The sequence below is a fragment of the Crassostrea angulata genome, chromosome 1 (genome assembly GCF_025612915.1).
Source record: "Crassostrea angulata isolate pt1a10 chromosome 1, ASM2561291v2, whole genome shotgun sequence".
Classification (NCBI taxonomy): domain Eukaryota; kingdom Metazoa; phylum Mollusca; class Bivalvia; order Ostreida; family Ostreidae; genus Magallana; species Magallana angulata.
In genome coordinates this window covers 25,874,644-25,901,711 of record NC_069111.1, presented here as the reverse complement: position 1 = coordinate 25,901,711, position 27,068 = coordinate 25,874,644, and the positions used below count along the sequence as shown (strand labels likewise).

At 34.7% G+C, this 27,068-nt stretch overlaps 1 protein-coding gene across 1 annotated transcript; it reads left to right on the top strand.

Moving 5' to 3' along the window:
* Window positions 1-2,023: 2,023 nt before the first annotated feature.
* On the top strand, window positions 2,024-14,339 carry LOC128159422 (T-box brain protein 1-like). The gene is made up of 6 exons (XM_052822511.1): window positions 2,024-3,048; window positions 5,652-5,806; window positions 10,485-10,609; window positions 11,059-11,205; window positions 12,051-12,112; window positions 13,147-14,339. The coding sequence occupies exons 1-6, from the start codon at window positions 2,417-2,419 to the stop codon at window positions 13,808-13,810; spliced, it is 1,785 nt and encodes a 594-aa protein (XP_052678471.1). The 5' UTR covers window positions 2,024-2,416; the 3' UTR covers window positions 13,811-14,339.
* The last annotated feature ends 12,729 nt before the right edge of the window (window positions 14,340-27,068 follow it).

Sequence of the window (27,068 nt, the reverse complement as noted above, 5' to 3'; positions counted from 1 at the left end):
TGGTTATCTGCTACTGTAAACCAGAGATTAAAAGACCAATTTATGCAAATATGGTCCAATGATATAAATTGTTCTTCCAGAGGTCGTGTGTATAAAATTTTAAAAACCAAATTTTGGCTTTGAGAAGTATCTTGATATTTTAACTATTGAAATAAGAAAAAAATTAATTAGATTTCGTACATGCATCAAACCATCGTTTCCCTGTAGAGACAGGCAGATGGTATAACATTCCTTTGAATGAGAGGCTATGTCTTTTGTGTAATAAAGGTCTTATTGGTGATGAATTTCATTATATTTTAGAATGTTCAGCACTAGAAGAAATAAGGAAAAAGTACCTAAACACAATATATTGGAAAAGGCCAAATTTTTAAAAGTTCTCTGAACTCATGACCAATTGCAATTGTAAATCGCTAAGAAAGTTGTGTGTATTTATTTCAAATATTTTTTACGCTGTCTGCTCCTCTTAGTTGTTTTCCTATTTTGATCCTTTATACCAAAGTCTGACATAAGTAGTGATTCTATAGTGTGTCCTTTTTTATTCATATTTTTTCCCTGTATGAAAATGTACCTGTTTTTATGTACCTCTGACGATTTGTATTCATGTGTATTATATATATATATATATGTGTGTGTGTGTGTTCCTCTTATACCAAATTATTTGGTTTGAGCGAATAAACTGAACTAAACTGGAATGAAAAATGAGGGGTATGATTCTTTCTTCCTGTAATCAAGTAAATGATGCACTGGTGATTGACTGGTATCCTGATTAACCCCCACTCCACCCTATTCCCGTTCTCTAATACGGTAAATTATAGATTCACCAATGTTAACAAATCATCATACTATCAACAAATTAAAAATTTAATTCCAGAATTTGTGATTTCTACATATTTTTTCGAAGTGCGTTAAGAGTGTCGGTACTAAAAAATGTTGATGTACCACCTTAACGCACTTTGAAAAAAAAAATTCAAAGTGGGTTAACTTGGTCCAAAATTTAACGCACTTTGAAAATATTTTTCAAAGTGCGTGATTTTTTTTAAAATGAATTACCACATACCTTTTTGCCGAAATCAATGTTACTTCAAACAAGATGTCATATTTATTTAAATTCAAAACAAATAATTCAAAAAAAAATTGTTGTAATTACAACTTCTGTATGGTCGATTTACAATAAGTTATTGCGCGCGAATTTGATTTTATTTTACCTTTTTACAGAAATTTAAATTCCAATATTATAGCTTTGTTAAACAACGATAATATATGAATTCTTCAGAAATAGCAGTCAATTTCTGGACTTTGTTGTTGAAAGAGGGGTTGCATAGACTTTGCATATTGAACTATCAATAGAATATGTTTAAACGAAAATGAACTAAAAAAAAACCTCAATTCATTGTTTTACTTTGAATTTTAAATACTTTGGATTTGGCGAATGGCTGTAAATGTAAATAACTATCCTTAATATTTGTGTCAATTAGATGCAATGAACGGGGATCGGCAATGATATAAATCCCAGTTTGAAACAGGTGCATTTTACAAATACTTCCGCCTATATATTTGTAATAGTAAATACACTCCTTGAACCAAATGTTTTGTGGCACTATACATGTTCATCAAAGTACATGTACATCGAACCAATGGTTTTGAAATTTTCTCAAACCCAATATCTGTTTTCTTTAACGTTTTATTTTCTGTACAACTCCCGCTTTGCACATATAAAAGGTTTTTTAACACCGAAAAAAACATTAATTTTAATTACATGTACATCAGAATAAATCCAAAATCGATCATTCCATGCACGTTATTCTTATTTAACTCAAAATGTCAAACTCTTTGTGTGATATTTAGTGAAAAGATTGCAAGGTTTCCAACCGAGATATTCGGGTAGAAAATTATTGTTTATCGCGATTCGAAGATCCGCCAATTAAATTAATGAACAATGTTCTATGGTAGTCAACTGAACGCGTGCGTCGAAATGGCATGCTCTTTTGACCAATCGCAGCTCGAGTTTACGGTCTTTCATTGTAAATAATCATAATTGCCTATAAGTATCACCGCACGTCTTTTGTTGTCTTTTCAAAACATTCCCAGGTATAACAACAGGTAGCTGAATTGAATCGTTGATGTAGGTAGCGAAAGTTTTTTTTTTTTGAATTGACAAGCATCAGCGTTGAAATCTTAGCGAACAACTTTCTACTTAATCCAATTTGTCACCGAAGCAGCGGACTCGCCATTTCGAGTTGTGAGAAACGTTCCAGAGAACTTGTTATGAGTAGTATCGGTTGATAACATATATTTACACTTCTTTCAGAGAAGTGCAAACGGTGCAAATTAGATAATTTCGATCAACATAGTATTATTTCGCGCGACAAAAAGGAGTAAAAACTGAGAAGAGATATAAAACTGCCGTGATAAAAGGATGTCCAACACTGTGAATTTTAACAGGTACGGCGATCAGCCAGGGGACTTATATGACGCACAGACTGATTCCTGTCAGACCCCAGAGTCACAGTTCCCGGTGCTGTCCTCCTTGAAGCCCTACTACTGTCAGGATTACCTGTCTCAGGACCCCGGCCAGGATGTTCAGAACCCCCTTACTCAGTACAGCCATCACTCCCTGGACACACACAGCCAGGACAAACATTTCGACGAGCCAGACTCCATCAACCCGGTCTCCTCCTCGGAGTACACCCCTCCCCGGGACAGTCACGGAGCCAGCTATGCTTGTCTGCAACCCATGGGGACTCAAAGCCGCATCGGCGAACTATCGTACTCGCTACCATACAGTCAAAATAATAGCTACGGATTTGAAATGGACCAGATGCACTACTATAGCAATGTATCGTACCCCCAGTCCGCTCAACATCAGCCCGTCTCATCCCCCGTTCACCTACCACCCCCAAACACCGAACCCGCCCTGGCACCGATACAGTCCTCGGCGCCCGCTGTCCCCTCCGGATCGTTTAGCCCTTGCATATATTTATGCAACAGGGATTTGTGGATCAAGTTCCATCAGCACACCACTGAAATGATAATCACCAAACAAGGAAGGTAGGCTACAATTGCACGTGCAGCACCGCCACCATTTGAAAATTCAAAAATTAAAATATCACGAATTTAAAAGAAAATATATTTATGAATTTAATATTGAATGGGTGAAGGTATTTTACTTCTGATTCGGTGTAGAAATATGAATTTTACATATCATCCATAATTTCTTACCCCAACCGCCCGCGTATATTAGATTTATTACAGCCTAGTTGCAGAATAAAGAAAATGACTTAATTCCTAATGATATTGTTTGAATATTTCAAATACTTAGAATATGAATAAATAACTTCTCCGTCATACATACGCATTAAAGAAAGCAGAAATGAAGAAATTAATAGAGATTTTTATAAGGGATAACGGATGTACCGATTTCTACCGATGGTAGGAAGATGACGATCTCGCCGGAAAATTCAAAATTTATAGATATTCCTAAAATAAGAATTTCGTTTAAAGATTTGTTGATTGAATTATGTGTTCTTCACTCGAGCACAAATTTTACACATATTTATATTTTTTAAAATAGCCGTTACTTTATTGATTTGCTTTAAAATCTATTATTTTTACATCAATAAATTATTCATACACTTCAGTAATTAAGATAAACTTTCGTATAATTCTATTTTCTGGGTACTTCTAATTTTTCAAAAAAATATTATCCATCTGTCTCTCAATTTATCCATTAATCTGGTTTTTTTTTTTAATTTCTCTGAATTATTAATATGTATGAATGGTAGTATATTTGAATATAACATTTTCAATAAAATACTCTTCAAAATGTTCATTTCTGCCTTTCCAATTTTGTTTTGATCATAAATTTGAAATATGCGCAGACATTGTATTCGTTTTACTTGTTTCGTTTTCTTTACCTACATTTGATTTTATTTCTTTTTCGCTGTATACAAATATTTTCTTATCTATAAAGCATAAAATTAAAAACATTAAATATATTCAGAATAGGTGGATAAGAAGCTAACATCGTTAATAATAATTAATAATTTATAAATAAACTTGAGATTCAAGCATATTGCGAAAAAATAATTGCTACAACAATATTTAAAAGAATCAGATGTTACGATGATAGTCGATGAAAACCATTTTGTGATGTTTATTTTCAATATTTATGATGATTTTTCCCAACAATCATCATAACTCAATGGTGTGTAAAATTAATAGGAAGGGATTCGGAAACAAGTATAAAAATTACTTTTACAAATCTAGTTCCCTGGATAAAATTTACAAATATTTAAATTAAAATTATTAATGTGCCCATGTTTGGATGTCTTTGTAACTTAATTAATTATTATCATTAAATCTAATTCAAAATTAAAAAAAAAAGTCAGGAAGATAAAATGAAAATGACGGAGAGGGTGTATGATCCAGTTTTGTGTTTGAAAGCGTTTTTGTGATGAGGAATACATGTATTTGTTAACCCTTCATATATCGAAAAAGTCGTAGCTATATGTAACTTGTTTTATTTAGAAATAATTCCCGAGGACTTAGTAATAATGAATTGATGACACAAATAGGTGATGATACATTCAGTAGATAATCTTTTGCTTAAAAAGATCAAATATTCACCGCATGTGATTCTACAACGGGCGCGATGTCCAGCTGTTAATTGTTCATTTCTGAACTGAATAAATGATAAAACAAACTATTGAAATTTGCATTATTGAATGCATGATTCTTTCTCTATTATTGTTGAAAAAATCGGATTATTACATACTCTTATTCAAAAATACGTTTGCTAGTTCTAAAAGCAAAATAAACAACAAGCAGTGTTATTTCTGTGATAAATAGATACAAATGAATGTTGACGAGTATAATACTGTTTACACAAGGCGTGCTATAGTGTCCACACTTTGAAGCGTGGAATCATTCAGTGACCTTTTCAAAAATATCTAAATATTTAAGTAGATGAAAACAAGTTGTTTGTGGAAAGATATTTTTCTTTCAACGTTATTAAAACACTGTTTTATAAGTTAATGAATTGAAATAATAAGAAATTGCTAAACAAAAGAAACCGACGAGAGCGGAAATTGTAATTATCTTTATTTACAAGTTTTTTTGTTGAATAAAATATTAAAAACAATTTGAATGAATCATTTTATGTGTTCATTTGTATTAATTTACACGTCTTTGAATAAGAGTAGTATTTTTTTTTCTGTGTAGAATTCTATGAAAAATAAAAATCATCATCATGCAGAGTTTTAGAAGTTACAGGTTTGGCCGAGTTAAGGAAAAAAAAACCTGTAAATCCCTGAAAGACAATGAGCAAGAAACGTATATATTTAACCGGTGTTCACACAAAACCATTCCGAAATCACGATGTCGGAAAATATGAATTAAAATATAAACAAAAAATTTTAAAAAAGTATATTTTTACAAACATGCATAATTACATTTTAATAAATAAATAACATGCCATCAAAAAGAAAATTAGCATGATTAAAAAAAACACTTATAGTGGTATGAAATAATATTAAAAGGCAAATTTATTTTCTCTCTCTCTCTCTCTCTCTCTCTCTCTCTCTCTCTCTCTCTCTCTCTCTCTCTCTCTCTCTCTCATTATGTTCATGTTTCTAATCTTTTTTCTTCTTTAGGAGAATGTTTCCAACACTACAGTTCAGTCTAAACGGCCTGGATCCCCATAAGCAATACAACGTATTTGTGGACATGATTCTGGCGGACCCCCACCACTGGAAGTTCCAAAACGGCAAATGGGTGCCATGCGGACAGGCAGAACAGCTCTCTCAAAGTAAGTAACGTCGTTAGGTGACAGGGTGATCGTCACTTTTGAATATTAAAACACCGCAGAGAGAGAGAGAGAGAGAGAGAGAGAGAGAGAGAGAGAGAGAGAGAGAGAGAGAGAGAGAGAGAAGAGAGGAGAGAGAGAGAGCTTTGTACATTGTTTAGTTGTGCTTCTTATACCAGATGGGCTCATTTAAAATACCAGTGATCCGAAGGTTTACAAATTTAATGTTTATGCAGCAATACATGTTACAGGCACGTAGCATCGTTTCTGAAAGGGGGGGGGGGCAGACTCATCCAAAAAATGTTGGCAAGCAAAAAAAAAAAACACACACACACAAATTTTAAGTTTTTCATCTTCAACATCCTAATCCGGAGGGGGGGGGGGGGGTGTTGGCGTATTATATACATGTAACTCTAATTTCTCTCCTCATTTCCTTATTTTCATTTCATTTTTTTACATACTCCCAAAAAATGGGGGCAACTCAGTGATAATTCAATTTTTTATATGTAAATTTTAAAACATTTGTTGCTGCGAGAAAAAGCAGGCCCCTCCTGCCCCCCCCCCCCCCTGATGCTGCGTGTCTGTGTTAAGAGAAAGAGAAAAGAGGGAGCGGGCAATATTTACGTCTGCAATATTTTTCACTCATTTTGATAATAATTTCAAAAATATTTACTACCTTTGATTTATTTTCAAGAAACATTATTAAGATATTGCAAAGAAAAGCAACATTTCTTTAAAGGCGTGTTTTTGTATTTGCGAGGTTTTTTTTCCCAGCATATATGCTAATACTGACTTTTGACAAAGAGTTTTCATATGATTAATTATTCAAACATAACATATTATGTAATAAATATATATTAAGAATAAATGTATCAAACTTGTCCTCCAAATGTCAAATAAGCGAAAAATTTGCTGTTTGGTGATAAAAAATGAATATCAAAAATAATTTATCCAGTAAATAACAACAAAAGCTCCTGCGGGATTCGAACTCGGGATGTACGGATCACAAGTCCAACACTTTATCCACTCGGCTATGGAGTAAGTTACATGTCCATAAAATCGTTTCAATAAAACGAAATGTCATTTCGATCAGCGGTCAGCCATTTTGTAACGATGTGTTATTCCACCTTAAGATGTAGCTCGACGGTAACTTAGGAACATCTTAAGTTAGGATGTCCTAACCTTCTACAACCTACAACTCTATAACTTAGGAACATCTTAAGTTAGGATGTCCTAACCTTCTACAACCATTCTTATTTTTCACATTTATTCATACAGATCGAATTTGAGGGAATTGTATAAGGATAAACCATTAAACATTTTGCCAGAGAAAATTGTGCGTGTCGGTAGTTAACACGATATGCCTAAAACCAGTAATTTTAAAAAGTTATTTTTTTTTTAATTTATATTTACCTAAATATGACCAATAACCATTTAGTTTTTAATTTAAATGAAACCAAAAACAACACACACAAAAAAACAAAAACAAAAACAAAACAAAAAAAATCCCCACCCCACCCCGCCAAGAAATCCAAATAACTGGGTTTTTTTAAAGAAAAAATGTATCAGGACAGAATTGGCTTTCAAGTAGATAATTATTAAAACAACACGTGATAATCTTGTCATTTAAGTACATTTAATATATAAACTCGCGCTTTTCATAGAATTGAACGTTACATGGAGAAACACGTGTACACGTGCAAACACAATCAATTTCCCTTAAATCTACAATATATAAAATACACGAACATGTTAGAAAAGAAATAAGTCTTAATTTATCTCGAAAATACATAAATAGAGTTTATTAAACATTACGAATTTTTCAAAGATTTTTTTTTTCAGAATGAAGCGATAAAAATTAAGAATGAACTCACACAGCTTATATAAACCGATGTAAATTTACCTTTATAGCCTAGGACATTTGAATAATTTTCATCAAAAAGTAATCAACACGATTTTCATTCGCCAAACAGAGACAGTATTTGCGGCGGGGGGGGGGGGGGGGGGGGGGATTGCTCAATATGTCAGCTCCCAGGCAGGCATGTAGCAACGGGGAAGGGGGTGAGGATTCAGGGTCCCTCCCACATAAGTTTATTAAAATGAACGCACATTACAGAATAAATGACTACCCTTTCTCCTTCCGGATTAGGAATTTGAGGTTTGTCGGAAATGTTGGAACTGTAGAAAATAGAACCATTTTAACAAGGCCTTGGACTTTTCGTAGGACGTAGCTATCATTTCTTGCGTCAAAACATTTTAAAGATGACGCTGGATTCAAATGAAATATATGCACCGATTGTGTAGTCTTAGCTCAAAAGCCAGACAAATCGTGTTGATTTCAATGAGCTTTCGCTGAGTGGGAAGCAATGAAATAGACAGGCATACGTCACATTGCTGTTTGACACAACTACCCAAAGTCCAAGCTCTTGTTAAAATGGTTCTATTGCTTTATTCTACCGGTCTTAAGAAAAAGCTTCACAACAGTTCCAATATCACAAAAACACGTGATTTTACAACCTTAGGATAGTTTTAGGACAAGGTAAGTGATGTCCTAAAGTTAGGACAAAGTTATGGCTGTTCCTAAATTAGGAGAGCTTCGAGAAACAGACTTAGAACTAAGACGTTTCCTAAGATGTACTAAGGACACACCATAGTCCTAAACTTCGTGAACATGCATGCAGGGTTTCAAATAGATGTAACATTCGCGCCAAAAATATTTTAATCCATAAAGGGGGAATTGGAGGCATCAGCTTTTGTTATGCAAGTCTTGGGTATTATTACATTTTTGACATTTTTTTCTTCGGGGAGTGGGATTTTGATTTCTTAAAGATAGACATTTTTCCATTTAAGATTTTAATTTACTAATTTTATGGACTAAGTGAATTTACATTATTTTTCCAATAGTCTAGTGTAGGTTTTTATCAGTTAAAAAAAACGACGAATGTATTCCGAATGTGAAGTATCCCAATTTAATCCTTATTTATTCATGTAAATTTAAAAATATATATATATTATATTGGATTGTAAGATAAATATAAAAGAAGTAATACTACAGAGTATCGTATGAAAATGATCAACAATTCTAAAATATTGAAATGTAAAAATCTCTATACATGTTATATTAGAGTGAATATTGGACATGTACACAGCTTTTGTTTTTCCAGATGTAAATATTTTATAGATTTGCGCATGACTTCGAACAACAATAACAAAACTTATCGGAAAAAGGGAAATGTCATATATTGTATTTTATCCGGAAACTCATTTTGTTATCCTGTTCATATTAACACTTGTCAAGGCATAGCCGAATCACTGCAGGTAATGACTATACCTATTGAGCAGAAGAATGTCGATCGATCAAACGCTCAAATGACTACTGGCTAACTACCGCCCATCCCTTGTTCTGCACAACACCTGCCGGCGGCGGAAGAAGCTATTTGACCACTGTGAATCAAATTACGGGCTGGCCGCCGCGCCGACATTGTACTGTACAATATTATTTACCTTTCTCTAATTGGCTCCGGATGAGCTTAGCGGGTATTCGCGGTAAGCCCCGTATAAACGACACGGCTCCTAAAAACAAGTTTTTTCCTCAAATAATCAATAAAATAAAAAGATACCTGGAATGGATTTATATTTTTCCTCACGTTTTGAATCAGTGAAAATCCTGCAGCATATAATTATTTATATAAATTTGCTGTTTCCCTAAACCAAATAGTTTAGGTCCTTCTGATGAAGAACCATCCGAACACTTCATACTGATCTAAGAGTACTTTTGAATAGTAAGAACATCTTTTTAAATAGGGGGGGGGGGGGACCCGACCTGTTATCTACAGAGGAAAGTTATAAATTGCGATCCATTTAAGTAACCCCGAACCTTAGAAAAGAACAAGATAAGTATTTGACAACATCTTCATCCTTAAGTATGAAAAAAAGCGAATTTTAATTACCCGTATAATGGTCTTGAAAGATTGTCTGGAATGGGGCAAGAGTTTAAAAATAATATGCACCCTTTATTTCGAATACATTGTATTTTACACGTTTTACAACAACAAAAAAGAGAATCTATGGCGGTGTGAAAGCATACAAATGTTGTCTGCAAGTTCCTATGAGGTGGATGGAATATTGCTATGTTTTAGGGTTTTTTTTTCTTGCATCTATTTTTTAAGGGGAATTTGTATCCCTTTATTCTTGTTATGGTTTGAATTGCTGCTGTTGTTGTTAGCGTCCTGTGCCTCCGATTCATGAGTTTCATACAATGGTTGTTAGTTAATCCGCTTTTTGTCAGTATGCTACATGACTAAGCCTCCGGTAAGTCTATTGGATAGGTATAGCGTAGATTGACACCGCCGCGTTCATACAAACAACTTGCAATTTACTGCGCAAAACAACAACAACAACAAAAACATCATCGCATCCTGCTCATTAAAATTTGGATTAAGTACTAAAAATACCAATATGTTAACTTATTTAAGTATTATCCCAGATATTCTTTAGTCATTTTAACACCTACTGAGATAACTTTATTGTGCTCTTGCTGGTGAAGGACGGAAGGACAACAGAGGCATGCATCTAATGCCTGCAATTTTCGATCTTTGGAAATATATAAAAAAAAATCTACCAAGATAAGAAATGATCAGTGTGTGCATGTAGCATATAACTGATGTCTTCTTGTTTTCAGACGGCCGTGTCTATCTCCACCCGGACTCCCCTAGTTCCGGTGCCCACTGGATGAAGCAGGATATAGTGTTTGGGAAGCTGAAACTGACCAACAATCGAGCTCTGGACCAGGGCCAAGTCAGCCAGGTAAATTTGATTTGTATGCATGTAGTGATTAACAGGGTTAGTCACTTTCAGACGACTTCACAGCTATTTCTCTGATTTTGTTTTGACTGGGTTTCATCAGAGACATGTCTCTGGTTTCTGGGTTTCATACATCAACTTAATACAAACATTTTAATTGCGTTGACAAAAACAAACGCAACGCTTCTTCAAGCGTTCACTTTTACAAAAAAGGTTGAATCCATTTTCAGAAAAAATGTTAAAATATGCAATTGCAATGCATACCATGTATTACTATAAAACCTGTCTAAAAATATGATAACTAAAAGTTAAAATTGACTCCTATTTGAGTAGTAACTCAATATGTTTTTGCAAAATGCATAGTTTACATGTGTCACAGTTGTTATTTAAAAGTTTTATATTTTGCGTATTTATATTTGGCGCGGTCTTAATCTTTAAATCATAACTTTCAGATTGTTTTGAACTCAATGCATAAATACCAACCACGAATCCATGTTATTGAAGTCGGCTCACATGGCCCAAATGAACAGAAAAGTCTCCAGACGCATGCGTTTCCGGAAACACAGTTTATTGCCGTGACTGCATACCAAAACACAGACGTAAGTATCCGTGGTGTTCGAAACGATAGCAGAAACCGACTATACACTTAAAGACGCTCGGGAGTCAACATAATAACCATTAGATCCACCTCATATTTTAAAAAATGGCTTGTTTATTGTTTAGTCATAGACTATAATTTGGTAAAGAAATATTCTATTTATATCAACTTCGAAATTTAAATGTTTTTCTGTATCTTTGTATACAGCTCTTCTTTTTAAGGAGATTTATACAGTCTAAAAGTAGCCAGGACCATCCAGCTCCCTTAAAAGTTTTTGGGTACTTAAGTAATCAAATGTACACAGTTTTCATTTTGTCGTTTATTTTTTTTTTTTGGGGGGGGGTAAAGGTTTTTTCCTGTTACTTTTGATTTTTCGGATTTTTTATACATGTGATTAACTTTTAAAAAAAAGATCACCAACTCTCAGATTTTTAAACTTTTTTTTTTTTACATGAAGCTTAAATACTGTATAAGTATGCATTATTTTCTGCATAAACGTTTATTGTTAACAAATCCCTTTTGCTCGTATATGTTGCCGTTAAAAATTAATAAATTAATTTCAAGTTCAACATTCACAAGAAGTATATGTAGTTAACACCTAGGAGACGCGACAAGATACTAAACCAGGGTCCCCAGGATATTGGTTTCTTTGATACATTTATATGCAGGTATCCGGAGCTAGAAAATGTCGCTTGCAGTAAATGTTTAGTCTGAACGCAATTTTACTGTTACCAATGACAACCATTTATTTTCATTTATTTTTTTTGTAAACGAGTGAATACAGCCGGGGAATCGTTACAGAAGCACATGTAACGGTGAATCAATACTACATTTTTTATTCGACAGATAACGCAACTTAAGATAGACCATAATCCTTTTGCCAAGGGTTTTCGTGACAACTACGACGGGTAAGTATAATGAGAAATTGACGCAATACATGTAATACTTCTTGGTACGGTAAAAACCCAAAAGAAGAACAAACTGATATTTTCTTAATCCACGCGACAGATTTACTCCCTTTATAAAATCAATTTTATTTACTTATGTTATATTTTTGTAAATCTAAGACTTTCAACAAATTAAGATATCGATGCTGTCGTCATCTAGGTTTTTTTTTTGGTTAAAATTTTTGGGTAGTTATACGTGAAATAAATATAACCAGGCGATGGACGCATTTAGTGTATGTGAGGGCCACGACGGGGTAATATGTACAAATCGTATAATGCCTTGTCAAACAGACAATTTTCGGTTTACCACAACCAAGGCATACCTATTAGAATGTTATATTAAAAAAACAAAAGTGTACATTTTCAAACAACACAATGAAATACATGATATCATCATAGTATTCATTGACTTAAAATAGTTCTATATTTAAAATCACTGTTGGTTATTAACTTATCGATTTGGTTAGCAATTTTTGGTGGGGGGGGGGTCCTTAAAAATGAAGATTTTTAATACAATTAACTATTTTGATGTACCCGAAGCATGATTGCCAACATCGACCCCCCCCCCCCCATCCCCCATCCCCCATCCCCAATAAATTTTTTAAAAATCCTTTTTTGTGGTTTTTGGAAAATGTGTTACAATGTAGGTAAGTTCTATGAAAATAGAAATTAAAATCGAATGTTTACCCAATAAATATAAATTTTGTGGTCTCTGTGTCCTCTTTCCAAATAATTTCAAGAATATGGTTTATCTGTTTTGTAAGAGTGAATTTGATAGCAAAATTCTGAATTTTCTTTATAATAACAATTTGAATATGAGAAACAAAAACTTTACGAATTGTTGCAAACGGAATATACATGTAACAATGTTTCATTCCATTTTCCTATTTTATCAATCACCGTTTTAAGTTGATATTTTAATTCTGCAATTTAATAAAATGTCAATTTGTTTTCGATACGATCTACTTTTTAAATATGCGATTGTTTTGTTATAGACGGCACATCGACAACGTCAGCCAATCCCGACCCAATTATATGACTTATTCACAACCCGGGATATATCCGGCCGCTGTCGCCTACACAGGGACGACTTCTGCTGCACGGGCAGTCACATATCCTCCTCAAATTTCAACACAATACCAACCAAACTCTATCCAAGAAAACGTCCTTCCCAGCATCCACGACGTTTCCGGTATGGGTGAGATTAAGCAGATAGACGAAAGTTGTTATTCGAACAGTTATAACTTTGGCGCTCATATGATGATGTCAGAAGCAATTAATGTGCAACCGGAACAAGTCAAACCTGTCATCAAAAAAGAAATTGGAGGCTCGCCATGTGATCAAGCAGCGTCGGTGGCGTCCGAAAATGATTTGAAAAGAGCGCTGGAACAGGTGTTTGAATATTCACAGGACGCTGATAATGACAGTGAGCAACCGAAAAAGAGGTCGAGACTAGTGTACGAAAGCAAATCGTCATCGCCCGAATCCAACAAATTATCAGGCGAGGAAAGAGCAGAAAAAGAAAGTGAACAAAATTGTTCAGGAATAAGCGAGGAATACTCACACGAAGACATTTATCTAAGTAATAACAAAGAACAAATTTTAGATCATTCAGTTTTTCAAGGAAATTTCCAAGGACAGCAAACATCTGTGTATTAATGGTTTACATTGTCTGTGTAATGGTGGCTGCCAATGTCTGTGGTTTCAAAGCGTCATCGGCGTGCGTAGTTTACAAGGCACGTGAGACAATTTATTTCAAGAGGCGCCATAGACAGTTTTATTCGTTATAAACCTGTAAGACAGTTGGCACAGGCGCGATGGTCCGTGGAGCTATTTTCAGTGGATTGAGAGAACGAATAGATTGTGATGATAGAGGTACACTGGAATATCGTTACTACGTTGTGTTCCGTTTCTTGATGTTGTCTGACGTCTTTCTGTGACGTCAGCGTGCTTTAGATGTATATTGTTTTGTATAGAATTGATGAAGTGCTCGGGAAACACACTGACATATAAATATATGTGTTTATATGGCTTTATGAATCAACTATTTTTGACATTTGAAAAGAAACGATGATTTTATATTTTATTGATATTTGACGCTGTTGTAAATGGTTGTAAGCGGTCTCATTAGCTAGAATTGATATTTGTGGATATGTGTTAATATTATGTGTAAATAAAATATTCAAAACGAAAACAATGTGTTTCTGGTATATGTCTGATGGCTTATTATTATTTTATGAATACGTGTAGTTTGTGGATACGTTCTGAAATCATTCATGAAATGAATGAGCTTTATTTATTCTTATTTTAATAATTATCCTCTTCACAAGAGTGCGTAATTTTTCAAAGTGCGTTGTATCACAGCAGACAGTATCCCTCCAAATTTGAACATTTCTGTAGAGGGTAAGCTCGAGTAAGATCAGTGTGCAAAATAATAATATTTTTTACAAGTCTTTATATGAAAGGGTTTTTATCTAAACAATAAAATGCTTTCTTTGATGATTCATTCGGGATATGAAGGTAGTGACATTGCAGAAAAAATACATAACCCGCGTTAGCGGGTTATGTAAAATTTTTCTGCATTGATCGCTACCTTCACAACCCGAATGAATCATCAAAAAAAAAGCATTTTATCGTTTATATATTAACATCTTTCTTTTCGCTAATTGATAAATTGATTATGAAAAGTAGGTAAATTCACTAAATTACTGTCAATGTACGTAAGTACGTTAGCTAAAAGAAACAGCCAAATCGCCCCCTTTGAGACTTTGTGTCTGACATCGTCATGATTATTTCGTGCAGTTCGTGATTTTTTCTAGGTCGCTGTAGGTTTAGACTAATCGATAAACAGGGCGTGTCTATATCTGTCCTGTCAGTTTCTTATCAGTTTCAGCAGCTGTAGATTTCGACCAATCGATAAACGGGGCGTGTAGATTTCAGTCTGGCTGTTTCTATAGAGCTAAGAATTAACTATAGGTTTCCGTAAGAAATAGAGGGAATAATATTTTGTAGATGTAAATGAATTTTATATGATCTGCTGGATAAGCAGGGAAATTTTAGTTATGAAGAAATAACCAATGGTTACCTAGTTAAGCTACCATTTACTAAATATGATGGCTTAAAAAAGGCTATATTAAGCTCCTGGCCCAGTATCAGGCAATTCTCACATGAATCAGTAGTGAAACCATACCAGTTAGAATTTATAAAAATTTTGTGTGAATAAAAAAGTCATACAATGTTTTTGAGCCTTTTTTGGCTCAAAAACATTGTATGACTTTTTTATTCCAAAACTACAGCATAGGCCAATATGTGAATCTAAGTGGGTTATTGACTTAAATTTTGAACCAGACTTTAATTGGAACCACATATATCGCAACGCTTAAGTTAATCACAAAAGATACAGAACTGGTATGGTTTAATTACAGAATAATTCATAGAATTTTAGGTATGAATAAATTTTTGTATCTTTCTAAGATAAAAAACAATAATTTATGTGCAATATGTATGTTGAGCCTGAAACTTTTAAGCATTTATTCTAACAATGCCCACTAATCTTGAGTCTTTGAACAAATTTGTCAGACTATATATTTAATAGATCTGGCAAGAGAATAACATTTGATATCCAGAGTGTTCTATTAGGTAATCCAGAAATGGGTCACGTAGTTAATTTGATAATTATATTGGTATAGAAATATATTTTTAAAAGGTCGAGAAAAGACATAAAGATATGTTTTGAAATGTTAATGTCCTACTTACAACCCTATTACAATACTGAAATGAAACTGTTTACTACTGAAGACTTTACAAAGAGATGGTCACCATGGAGTTGTCTCTTTCCTGTATAAATATTTAATTAACACATCAATAATGATGAAGATGTTAATCTTATTCTTTTTCTTGAGATAATTTGTACTGTGTGTATCTATATACATGTATATAGGTATATATCAATACATTGTACCAACTTGCTGTGTGCGAGAGTCTGTGAGAAAGTAATGCTCTCTCTGTCAGTCTATATACTATTAAAATATGAAAAATTAAAAAAAATTGAAAATTAAAAAAAGCTCGAGTAACATATAATAGTCGGTAACATGGCAGTCTACACATATTTTGAATGCTTTTAGCTCATCTGAAGTGAAGTGGAGGCTCAAGTAAGCTTGTCTTATCAAATGTTTTCTGTCGTCATTGTCATAAACTTTCCGCATTTTCATGTTCTTCTTCAGAATAAGTGGTCCAATGTCAACCAAACTTGGTACATAGTGTAGCACCATAGGTGAGGGGAATTCAATTTTATTAAAATAAACAGCAACATCCTTTTTAAAGGGGAGAAAATTAGGAATTTTTGAAAATTTGTTGCTATTTTTCAAAAATCTTCTTCTTATAAACCTTTTGGCCAGAAAAGCTGAATTAAGCTTGTGTGAAAGCATCCGTATGTAGTGTAAATTCTTGTTAAAATCATGATCCCCAGGGGTAGGGTGAGGCTACAATGGAGGGGGAGGGTGTCAAATTTTTGCATAAGAATATGGACAAAAATCTTTAAATTCTTTAAAACCATTAGGTCATGCCAAAAATGATGGAACTTAAGTGAATGTATTCCCAGGTAGTGTAGATTCATGTTTTTTTTTTCAAATCATGATTCCCGGGGGGTGGGATGGGGACTCAGTGGGGAGAGGGGCCGAATTTTTACTGAGTATTACGTAGAGAAAAATCTTTAAACATATTTTACATTATAATCAAAAGGCCAGTAATGCTGGGATTGTGTGGAAGCATTTCCAGGTGGTTTTGATTCACGTTTGTTCAAATCGTGATTCCCGGGGGTAATTTGGGACCACAATGGGGGGTGTCAATATTTTTTTTACATAGATGTATATAGAGTAAAAATCTTTAAAGATCTTCTTGTTAAAACGAATAGGCCAGGAATGCTGTAATTTGTTCTAAAGCATCCTCAGGTAGTAATTATTCAAATTTGTTCAAATCACGAACCCCAGGGGATTGGTAGGGCCACCATGAGAGGTAAAAATTTTACACAGATATAGATATATTTAAGGTCTTCCGTTGGAAACGGCAAAATTTCAAAATTCATGACAAAATTTGTAAGAAAATTACACGAGATTTTTTTGGTCGTCACTTCCGGTACCGAGATATTAAAGATTTTATGTTTTTGCTTGTTCACAATTTTTCTCAAAAAGTATTCAAGATAGGACTTTCAAATTTTCAGAGAAGGTAGAGAGTGAACGGCCGCAGTGCCATTTGCATATCCGAACGTCCGCCGTCACTTCCGGTCGTCACCGGAAGGAAATGAAAAACCTTAATTTTTTAATTTTTTCGATTTGAATTTTTTTATTTTTTCATTCGATAGAGACGCTCTCAAAACTTCAGAATATGAAATTCATTTTAAAATCAATCCACGAGTTCTTTAGATTTTGGACTCCAAAGTTCTGAAGCGAGGGTCCGCGTAGCTCAGTCGTTAGAGTGGTGGACTTGTGCCCAGGCGACCCGGGTTCAGTCCCTGAGTGCCGAATCTTTTTTCTCTCTCATTTGTGTTTTGATTAATGGGTTTATCTTTAAAATGATGAATTTGAATGTTTTCCGTTTTATTTTTGTCATAAATAAAAAAAAGATAGCGGCTTTTTTTAGGACAAATATAGAGCTCGTCGCATCGCCGACATCAAAGACATGCCGCCGAAGTGCCCCTGCAGTTCGACCGCATTAGAGTTCGCTGGGTCGCTTTGCCGGCATCAAAGAAATGCCGCCATCTCAATGACTGTATGCACACAACATTTAGCAATGCACCCACGTTATTCTACTCGTCTTAAAAAGGAGTGCTTAGTATTTAATTCCATATATAGATACACATATGCATGTATACATGCGTTTATTGACATAGGTTGCTTATTTATTGATTTCCTGAACATTGTAAAACGCTATGTAATCTCTCTCTCTCTCTCTCTCTCTCTCTCTCTCTCTCTCTCTCTCTCTCTCTCTCTCTCTCTCTCTCTCTCTCTCTCAAGTACAAATGTTTTAGCATTTGAATAAGAACTAGTACAGGTAACGTGGAGTAAATTGGACAGAAGCTAAATGTACATTGGCGTCCAAAAATTATACATATTTTATATCAAGTTACGGGATAATGTCTATGGATTCAAATAATTTGAAATTCATTGTTAAATGATTGTCTTCTTACTGATTGGAAGTCAACGCTAAAAAGTCATTTTTATTAAAGATGGTGTACTTTTTCCTTTTTTGTGCATGTCTATATACTGATACAAATCTGTTGCCTGTCGGGATTAAGAAAAGCCTCCGAAGTTTATACACGTAACTATACAAACGAACGGGTGACTGCGACAAGGTTTAAAAACTGACCACCCGTTTATGAGTGTTTGAGCCTAAGAATAAATAGATGTAAAAAAAAAACCAATAGTTACATCTTTCAAACAACGCTTATATATTGTTCTAACATATGTATTTTATTTAGAAATTGTGTAATATGTGATATTTAGAATTTAATATTCTACGTTTATTATAGCAGTCAACGACCGACCCCCCCCCCCCCCCCCAATTCATAAATCATTTAGTTTTTCTGGCCCGATTTTACTAGATGTTTGATCTTTGCCCTTTAATTTTAACTAATTTGAACCTCGGACCCCATTCTTATTGTGTGTGAAATATGCAGCGGATTGAACAATTAAGACATAATTCCTGAAATTAAATGGCGCTTATTGCCTATACCTGGAAATTAAATTTACACAGTACATGCACCGACCCCCCCCCCCCCCCGCCTCTTCCTATTCTCAAAATCATTTAGTTTCCCTGGCCTGATTTTACTGGATCTGTCATCTTGAACCTTTATTTTCAACCTAGTTCAAGTCTAGATTACTGTACTAATGACACCAGACCTGTTCGTTGATTTTTAAGAGAGATATGAATTTTTGGGCATTCGAGTTTCGATTGGCGTGCTTGACATGTACTGTAGAAAAAAATTCTAACTCCCGAGCCCTTCACTCAATCCTAATGAAATTTTGTGTAAATGTACCTCGGACCCCATTATTATTGTCTGTGAAATATGCAGCGGATTGAACAATTAAGAAGAAATTCCTGAGATCAAACGGCGAGTATAGCCTGTACGGGGACTTTACACAGTACAAGGGATGTAAGCAGCCGCGTAATATTTCTGTTGCATGTCTTGTTTTCCGTTTAGTCTGTATGTACGATAGCATGTGAACTACTTATGAATGTTAGAACTGTGGAAATTACTGTCATCAAATTTTTACCGAATAAATTTACGTGTTACTGATTTCGTTTTTTCTACATTTATAAAGATTTTATCAATCCTGCTGAAATAAAACAGTCTAACATAATAGTAAACGACACGAAAAAACATTCTCAACACTGAAATACATGGGTAAAATGCATCAGTCATTTTTGTTAACCGAATCCGAGATCCACACCTCAAAATTCTATTTTCGATTTATTTAAGACGAAATTCAAGCTCGGGTCTTTTCACCCCCCCCCCCCCACTCCAGACACAAACACGCATCAGTATTTCAAATGACCTCGCACTGTTACCTAACCTGAATTGTCAGACATCTTACACGTTGTTTTTCATCTCATACAAAAACTCAGCTCCTCTCTCGGGCGGAAACTCCCAAAATTCAAAGGCAAATTCGGGAATTATTTCGCGTCAGCCATGTTTTGAGACACCTGCAAAGGCTGTGTGTTCTAATCTCGCCGGAGCCAAGATTTTTTATTTCTCTCTATTTCTTTCTCTCCTTTTTATCTAATTTTCTAACTAAAATATTCAACATAAAAGGGTGTTGGACTGTAGTACAAGTTGAAAACACTCTTTAATTAAGATTTAGACAAAAACAGTCTTTTATTATTAGGGTCTTCCGTCTTCAGCGGACGGAAGACCTCCTCGTTGCTCGCAACGAGATCGTGTCTAGTTTATATTATGTTTTACATGTATTTGAATGACAAGATTATCAAATGTTAATTTACACTCAATGAATGCACAAGAGTTGTTTAATTAAATAATTATTTGCTTGTAAGCCAGTTCAGTCTTGATACATATTTTGATTTCTATGGGGGAGGGGTTGTTTATTGTATTGTTTTTGTTTTCTTTTTTTTTTTAGACTATATTGTTATTGGACACTAATTCATCTTTAGGTAAATGTAAATTTTTATAAAAATATATACATTAAAATTACTGGTTTTAGCCCTGGTGTGTTAACTACCGACACGTACACATGTACAATTTTCTCTAGTTAAATGCCTACAAAAGTCTCTCAAATTCGATTTGTATAAATAAATGTAAAAAATAAGAGTGGTTGTATAAGGTTAGGATATCCTACTACTAAAGATGTTCCTATGTTATCGTCGAGCTACATCTTAAGACGTGTCCTAAGTTGATCTTAGGATATCACATTGTTTCTGTTAACTCAATTATTGAGGCGTGTAACGTGTGGTGCTGGGTCCCAATTTATGTTGGAAGGCGATACACTTATTTAAATTCAAATATAGAAAAAGAAAGTTTGTACAGAACGAATTGAACCCCAGGGCTCTTTTGAAGCAGGGGGCAAAAAAGTAAAGAAATCTTTTACAAAATATTACAAGAAATGTATCATAATGATAAAGTATTTATGATGCAATATCTACATGATTATCCCCCCCACTCCCGATGGATTAATTCTTTTTTAAATATAACTAAATTTTATGTACTTGTTCAGTACATGTACAGTACATGTTTGATGTTTTAGGCCAGAGAATATTTTGATGGAATAATTTTATTGCTCTATCTACTATAGCTCGTTCACAGAGCTAAATGAATTATAATTGGGAAAAATGTGACCAAGACAATTACAAATTCTAGACTTAGTTATAATCGTTTAAAACTTACAAAATTTCAAATGTTTAAAATTGAATAAGGCTTTTCTATTCTGCGGGAGCAGATATGGGAACACGAATTGAAAAAAAAACCCACCTAAGATCTCATTTGATTCAAGACAATATATCCCTATATTGATATCATACTAATTACTGAAAGATTATTCACTTGATTCCCTTTTTGTGTTACACAACAAAATGCTCTGGTTTACATTTTTAGGATTTCTTAAATATATATCCATTTACTATTATCTTATCCAAATTTAAAACCAGAAAACCGTTTCTGAAAATTTAGAAACTGTGGCAATTTATCATGCACTGTATGTAAAACATGTATGTAAAACCTTCAATAGTTTTTGATAAAGAAAGATAACTCTTGCTGATTGAAGCAATTTTTGTTGCAAACCTATACAACAAAGTGCTATTCTGAACTAAAATGCAGCGCTTCAATGTTTTGTAATATGAATTGAAAATGTATATTTTAAACTCTATATTATTTTCATATACATTTTAGATTTTTAATCTTATGCTATGATGGTAAAAATTTGCTTTTTCTAATCACAATGTCTAGTTTTCTTCATATCATGATTTGACATTTTATCAATTTTTGAAAAATCTAGCAGCGCTTCATCACTTAAACTTTATTTCATGAATCGATTAATATTGACTTTGATAAAAATCAATATGAAATTTTAAGTCATACATGTATCTAAGGAAAGTTTCGTGAACTTGCCTGCTGGTGTTAAAAAGTTTATAAATACGATGTTTGACAAATATTACAAATATATACTTGCATCGGACATTTAGACAACAATTAATATTATATGTATATCTAGAAAATATCTTAATTTTTTTTTAATAATAAAGAACTATAGTTGACAACAAAGTCAAACATTGAAAAACGCTCAAATCTTCATTTTCATCTCAATTAAAAAAAAACTCTTTGACCGGGCAAGAATGCTTAGAGAAGGTGACATTTTTAAGAAAAAATAACTTTCATCCTTGGTGGTATGCCTGTCAATTAAACTCGAAAAAGGCGACTTTTTCTATTTTTGTTACTCCACTATTAGTCTTTCTTATAAAAGGCAATAGCTTCATAGACGTCCCTGGAATCATGTGATTTTTGTGGTTCGCCACGTGCCGACTGAAAGCAGATAGATTAAACAAATTTATTTTTTAACAAATGACGTCCGTGCGTTGTCACAGATATTATAAATCCCTTATTTTTTATGAAAACATTTACCGCAGACACTGACTCAGTGACAATTGATTATAAACAACAAAATAAGTCTGCCTTGGTTCAGAGGAATGAAAAAAATATCAAATCAGCGTTTTGAAAAATAATTGGAAGAGGATTATAATGTTTAAAAATTAATCATTTTTATTTTTGTGATATATTACTTTTGTTTTCATTTAACTTTTATTAATATTATGTAGATGAAATGAAAATAAGTTGTTTTGACAGCAAATCAATACTGTACATGAAAAAGATCTTGCTCATGTAAGACCGGAATAACAAAAGTACAAATGATTTCACACACATTTCTACCCTCAGAGAATACAAACCAAGTTTAAGGTGAGACGATACTTTCCTCAATTTTGTATAACTTTTTTCCAGGAATTTGTTATTGATTTTCTACTCCTTTGACACGCTTTCTTGCAAAAAATCAGGATACCTTACCAGGGTCAAATGCTGGTATGGGTCTCGAGGGGTGTCACTAAGTGTCACTAAGTGCCATCACTAAAACCTTGAGTCAATGCCCACCGTCTCAAATAGGTTCTGCCAACAAGTCACATGTCACACCTCCTCGCCATGGTGACCCTGGAAATGCCTCGGCAGCTGAGTGACAGTGGCGAAAGGCGAGCCTCCGGCGCCTTTAAATAACCGGAACCAGTGACTAAGGGAAGGAAAACCCTAACAGAAAACCACCGGCCCTCCGGGTTCAGGGGGTTGGGCGTGGGGTTAGCAACTCCACCTCATATAAAAACCACAGTGCTACAGAAACCGCAACAATACCACATCAAGAGCGAGACCTATATCCGGAAGATGGCTTGCAAGATGAGCTCATGACATGTGCAGGTGAAAGCCATCAGGAAGCCAGTGCACCGACAAATCTTCTGTCGATTAAGGCCAACACCAAGATAGGGACCTGGAACATCATAACCCTATATGAGGTCGGAAAAGCTGCCCAAGTAGCAAAGGAGATGACAAGGTACAACATCAAAGTACTTGGCCTAAGCGAAGTTAGATGGAATGAAAGAAGACAAGTTCGCTTAGAATTAGGAGAAACCATCATATACTGTGGACATTAGGACCAGGATCATGCACACACTCAAGGGGTTGCCCTTATGTTGTCACCAGAAGCAACAAAAGCGATGATAGTAGCATGGGAATCAGTGTCGCCAAGACTCATGTCAGCCAGGTTCAACTCAGAGGGAAGGAAGATCAAGATCACAATCATTCAGTGTTATGTCCCAATAAATGCTGCAGAGGAGCAGGAGAAGGATGAATTTTACGCTGCATTACAGTCAATGATAGACCGTGCACTTCGCCGAGACATAAAAGTTGTGAAGGGAGATCTGAATGCCAAGGTTGGAGAGGACAACACGAACAAAGAACTCATCATGGGAAACCACGGTATTGGTAACATTAATGAAAATGGAGAACGTTTTACAGATTTCTGCAATTTTAATGACCTAGTCATAGGACGCACCATCTTTCCACACAAGAAGATACATAAAACAACCTGGTCTTCTCCAGATGGAACGACAGAAAATCAAATAGACCATATTACCATCATGCAAAAATGGATAAGAAGTTTGCTTGATGTTAGGACAAGACGAGGAGCAGATGCAGCCTCAGATCACCAACTTGTTACAGCTACGCTTAGAATGAAACTCAGAGCATTTAAAGATAAATCAACACCTCACTACAAATTTAATGTCCACCTTCTTAAAAACAAAGAAAAAAGTGATGAGTTTAACATCGCAATAAGCAACAAGTTCGATGCACTAGAGGGAATCACAGTAACAACTATAGAAGACCATTGGGTTAAGCTCCAAGACATCTGGAAAACTGCATGCAGTGAAGTTTTAGGAAAGAGAAAGAGGGAGCACAAAGATTGGATGACAGCAGAAACATTGGAAATAGTTAAAGTAAGGAAAGAGTTGAAGCAGAAAATTAACCAGTGTAAGGATGCTCAACAAAAAGAGGGACTGAAAAAAGAATATAGGAAAGCCAACATACAAGTCAAAAAGAATGCTAGAAAAGACAGGAGGCAGTTTGTCCATGACATGACTGAAGAGGCAGAGACAGTAGCCAGGCAGAACAACATGAAAAAGCTGTATGAAATAAGCAGAACGCTGTCAGGAAAGAATGTGAACACTAACACCCCAGTGAGAGACAAACAGGGAAAGATTATCAGTAGTGATATAGGACAAAGAGCTAGATGGGTAGAGCACTTCAAGGAAGTTCTAAATTGGCCACCACCACCTGGTACTGCAAGCATACCAACAATAAAGAATGAACTTCAAATCATAACTGGACTCCCATCTAGAGTAGAAATTACCAAGGCAATTAAAACACTGAAAAACGGAAAAGCAGCTGGTCCAGATGGCATTCCCCCAGAGGCTCTTGAAGCTAACCCAACAAAGTCTGCAGAGATGTTACAACATCTACTACAAAAGATATGGGAAGAAGAAAAAGTTCCAGATGATTGGAAAACAGGATATCTAATTAAACTACCAAAGAAAGGTGACCTGTCGCAATGTGGAAATTGTCGGGGTATCATGCTTTTATCCATTGCCAGCAAAGTTCTAACAAGAGTAATCTTGGAAAGAATAAAAGAAGCATTGGACAAGGAACTGAGACCAGAGCAAGCAGGGTTTCGCCAGAACAGATCATGCACAGACCACATTGCCACCCTTCGAATCATCATAGAGCAGTCTATTGAGTGGCAGTCTCCACTATATTCAACATTTGTGGACTTTGAAAAAGCTTTTGACAGTGTGGATAGGTCAACCATCTGGACGCTAATGGAAAATTATGGAATACCACCGAAGTTCATTAGCATCATTAGAAACCTGTACGACGATACCACATGTCACATAATCCACAATGGAAAACTCGCATTCATTTAAAGTAGAAACAGGAGTAAGGCAGGGCTGCATTCTTTCACCAACAATATTCTTAATTGTTATTGACTGGATCATGAAGGAAACAACGCAAGGCAACAAGACTGGAATCAAGTGGACCTTCACCAAACACCTTGAGGACCTGGATTTTGCAGATGACATTGACCTGCTATCCCACAAACAACAACATGCGCAGGAGAAATTGTCACGCCTTGCAGCAGAAGCAGAAAAGACTGGTCTAAAAATAAACATTAACTAGATCTCGTTACGAGTAACGAGTAGGTCTTCCGTCCGATTTTGTTTTCATATGATACGATGAAATATCGATATTCTCTGCCAAATCTGCGATCTTGGTGAATCTAGGTTTTTTGTCTCGAGACCGAAAACGGACGAACAAAAGAGGTTTATGAAAATAAAAGCTAGGGTTTTTTATACATATGTTTAGTGTACACTACTGTTAATCATAGCAGATGAAACACCAAAGATAATCAGTTAAACTTGTGAAAAAAATGAATTGTTTGAACTCTTCTGGTGAGTACCCGAAGTGACGGTTGACAAAAGAAAACCCGTTAAATATATCTTCAATCGATTGTCTATCATTTATAAAAGTTTGTGTCTCAATCACTTACAGTGACTAAAATCTCGCTGGTATCAATTTTGTAAAAAAGGCTAAGTAGCAAAGATATTTGAAATCTTGCTTGTTTTCAAGTTATCTGTAATATAGTTTACGAGTGTCTTGGCTCCTCATTTAAGGGGCCAGCCCCTTTTTCTTGAGTTCAATCGACAGTTCTCACGAATACTAACATTTTTTGTTCTTACACCCATCTAAAATTGTTGTTCATTTTTGAGATACAAATGATTGAATATTTTAGGGACCAGCCCTATAGATCATTAATGGGGACAGACTTTGGAGTTTTGATTAGTGGAATTGATTAGAATCATCAATGCAAACATTTTCTTTTCTACATTGCCTAACAAAATATGTCTCCTTCTCTAGATATATTGCATCAAAGTTTAAGTACTTTGGCCCCTTAAAATCCCTAATTACGTCATAAATGGGTGTGAAAATGATTTTACCTGATAAATATTGCTACAATCAACAACTTTGTTTCTATCTTGCATTACAAAATTTTGATCGTTTTTAAGTTATTTGTAATAGAGTTTACGAGTGTCTTGGCCCCTAATTTATGGGGCCAGCCCCTTTTTCTTGCTTTTGTTGGAAAGAACGTTTAATTATCTACTACTTTTGTTATATATGTCTTAACAAAATACCAACTGATAAAAAGATACAGATGAAAACGTATGAAAATTTTGAATGAAAATTCGTACTCAATTTTCGAGCCCAGGCGAGCTCCAAGAAATGGCGCCACTGGCGTAAAACAACATAATAGTGCACAACTTCAAACTATAGACTACCTATCCTGAAAATTTCATAGTCATATCTCTGATAGTTTCTGAGATCAGCTCTGCACAAAATAGGTCGTGAAAATGTGCAAAATGCCCGATAAATCGGTACCGGAAGTGACGACAAAAAAAATCTCAAAAATGTATGAAGTTTACGTCAAGTCCCATCTTCTGTGAAATAATGATTGAAATCGGTCGAATAGTTTTCGAGAAATCGCGTGCACAAAATTTGTGGAAAAAAATAAGAAGAAGAAGAAATCGTACGAAAACTAAAAGGTCTTCCGTTGGAAACGGAAGACCTTAATAAGAAATCGTACGAAAACTATAAGGTCTTCCGTTGGAAACGGAAGACCTTAAAAAGACAGAGGTGATGAGAATGAACAACAAACAGAATACACCAATTCAGTTAAATGGAGAGAACATCAGAGAAACCGACAAATTTAACTATCTTGGGAGCATTGTCAGCAAGGACGGGGGCGCTGACAACGATGTTAAA

What these genes read in the sequence shown, in the direction of transcription:
- LOC128159422 (XM_052822511.1), top strand. Translation starts at nt 2,417, where the DNA reads ATGTCCAACACTGTGAATTTTAACAGGTACGGCGATCAGCCAGGGGAC. An exon ending in ATAATCACCAAACAAGGAAG is followed by an intron (nt 3,049 to 5,651) that starts GTAGGCTACAAT and finishes TTTCTTCTTTAG; the next exon opens with GAGAATGTTTCCAACACTAC. An exon ending in CTGCATACCAAAACACAGAC is followed by an intron (nt 11,206 to 12,050) that starts GTAAGTATCCGT and finishes TTTATTCGACAG; the next exon opens with ATAACGCAACTTAAGATAGA.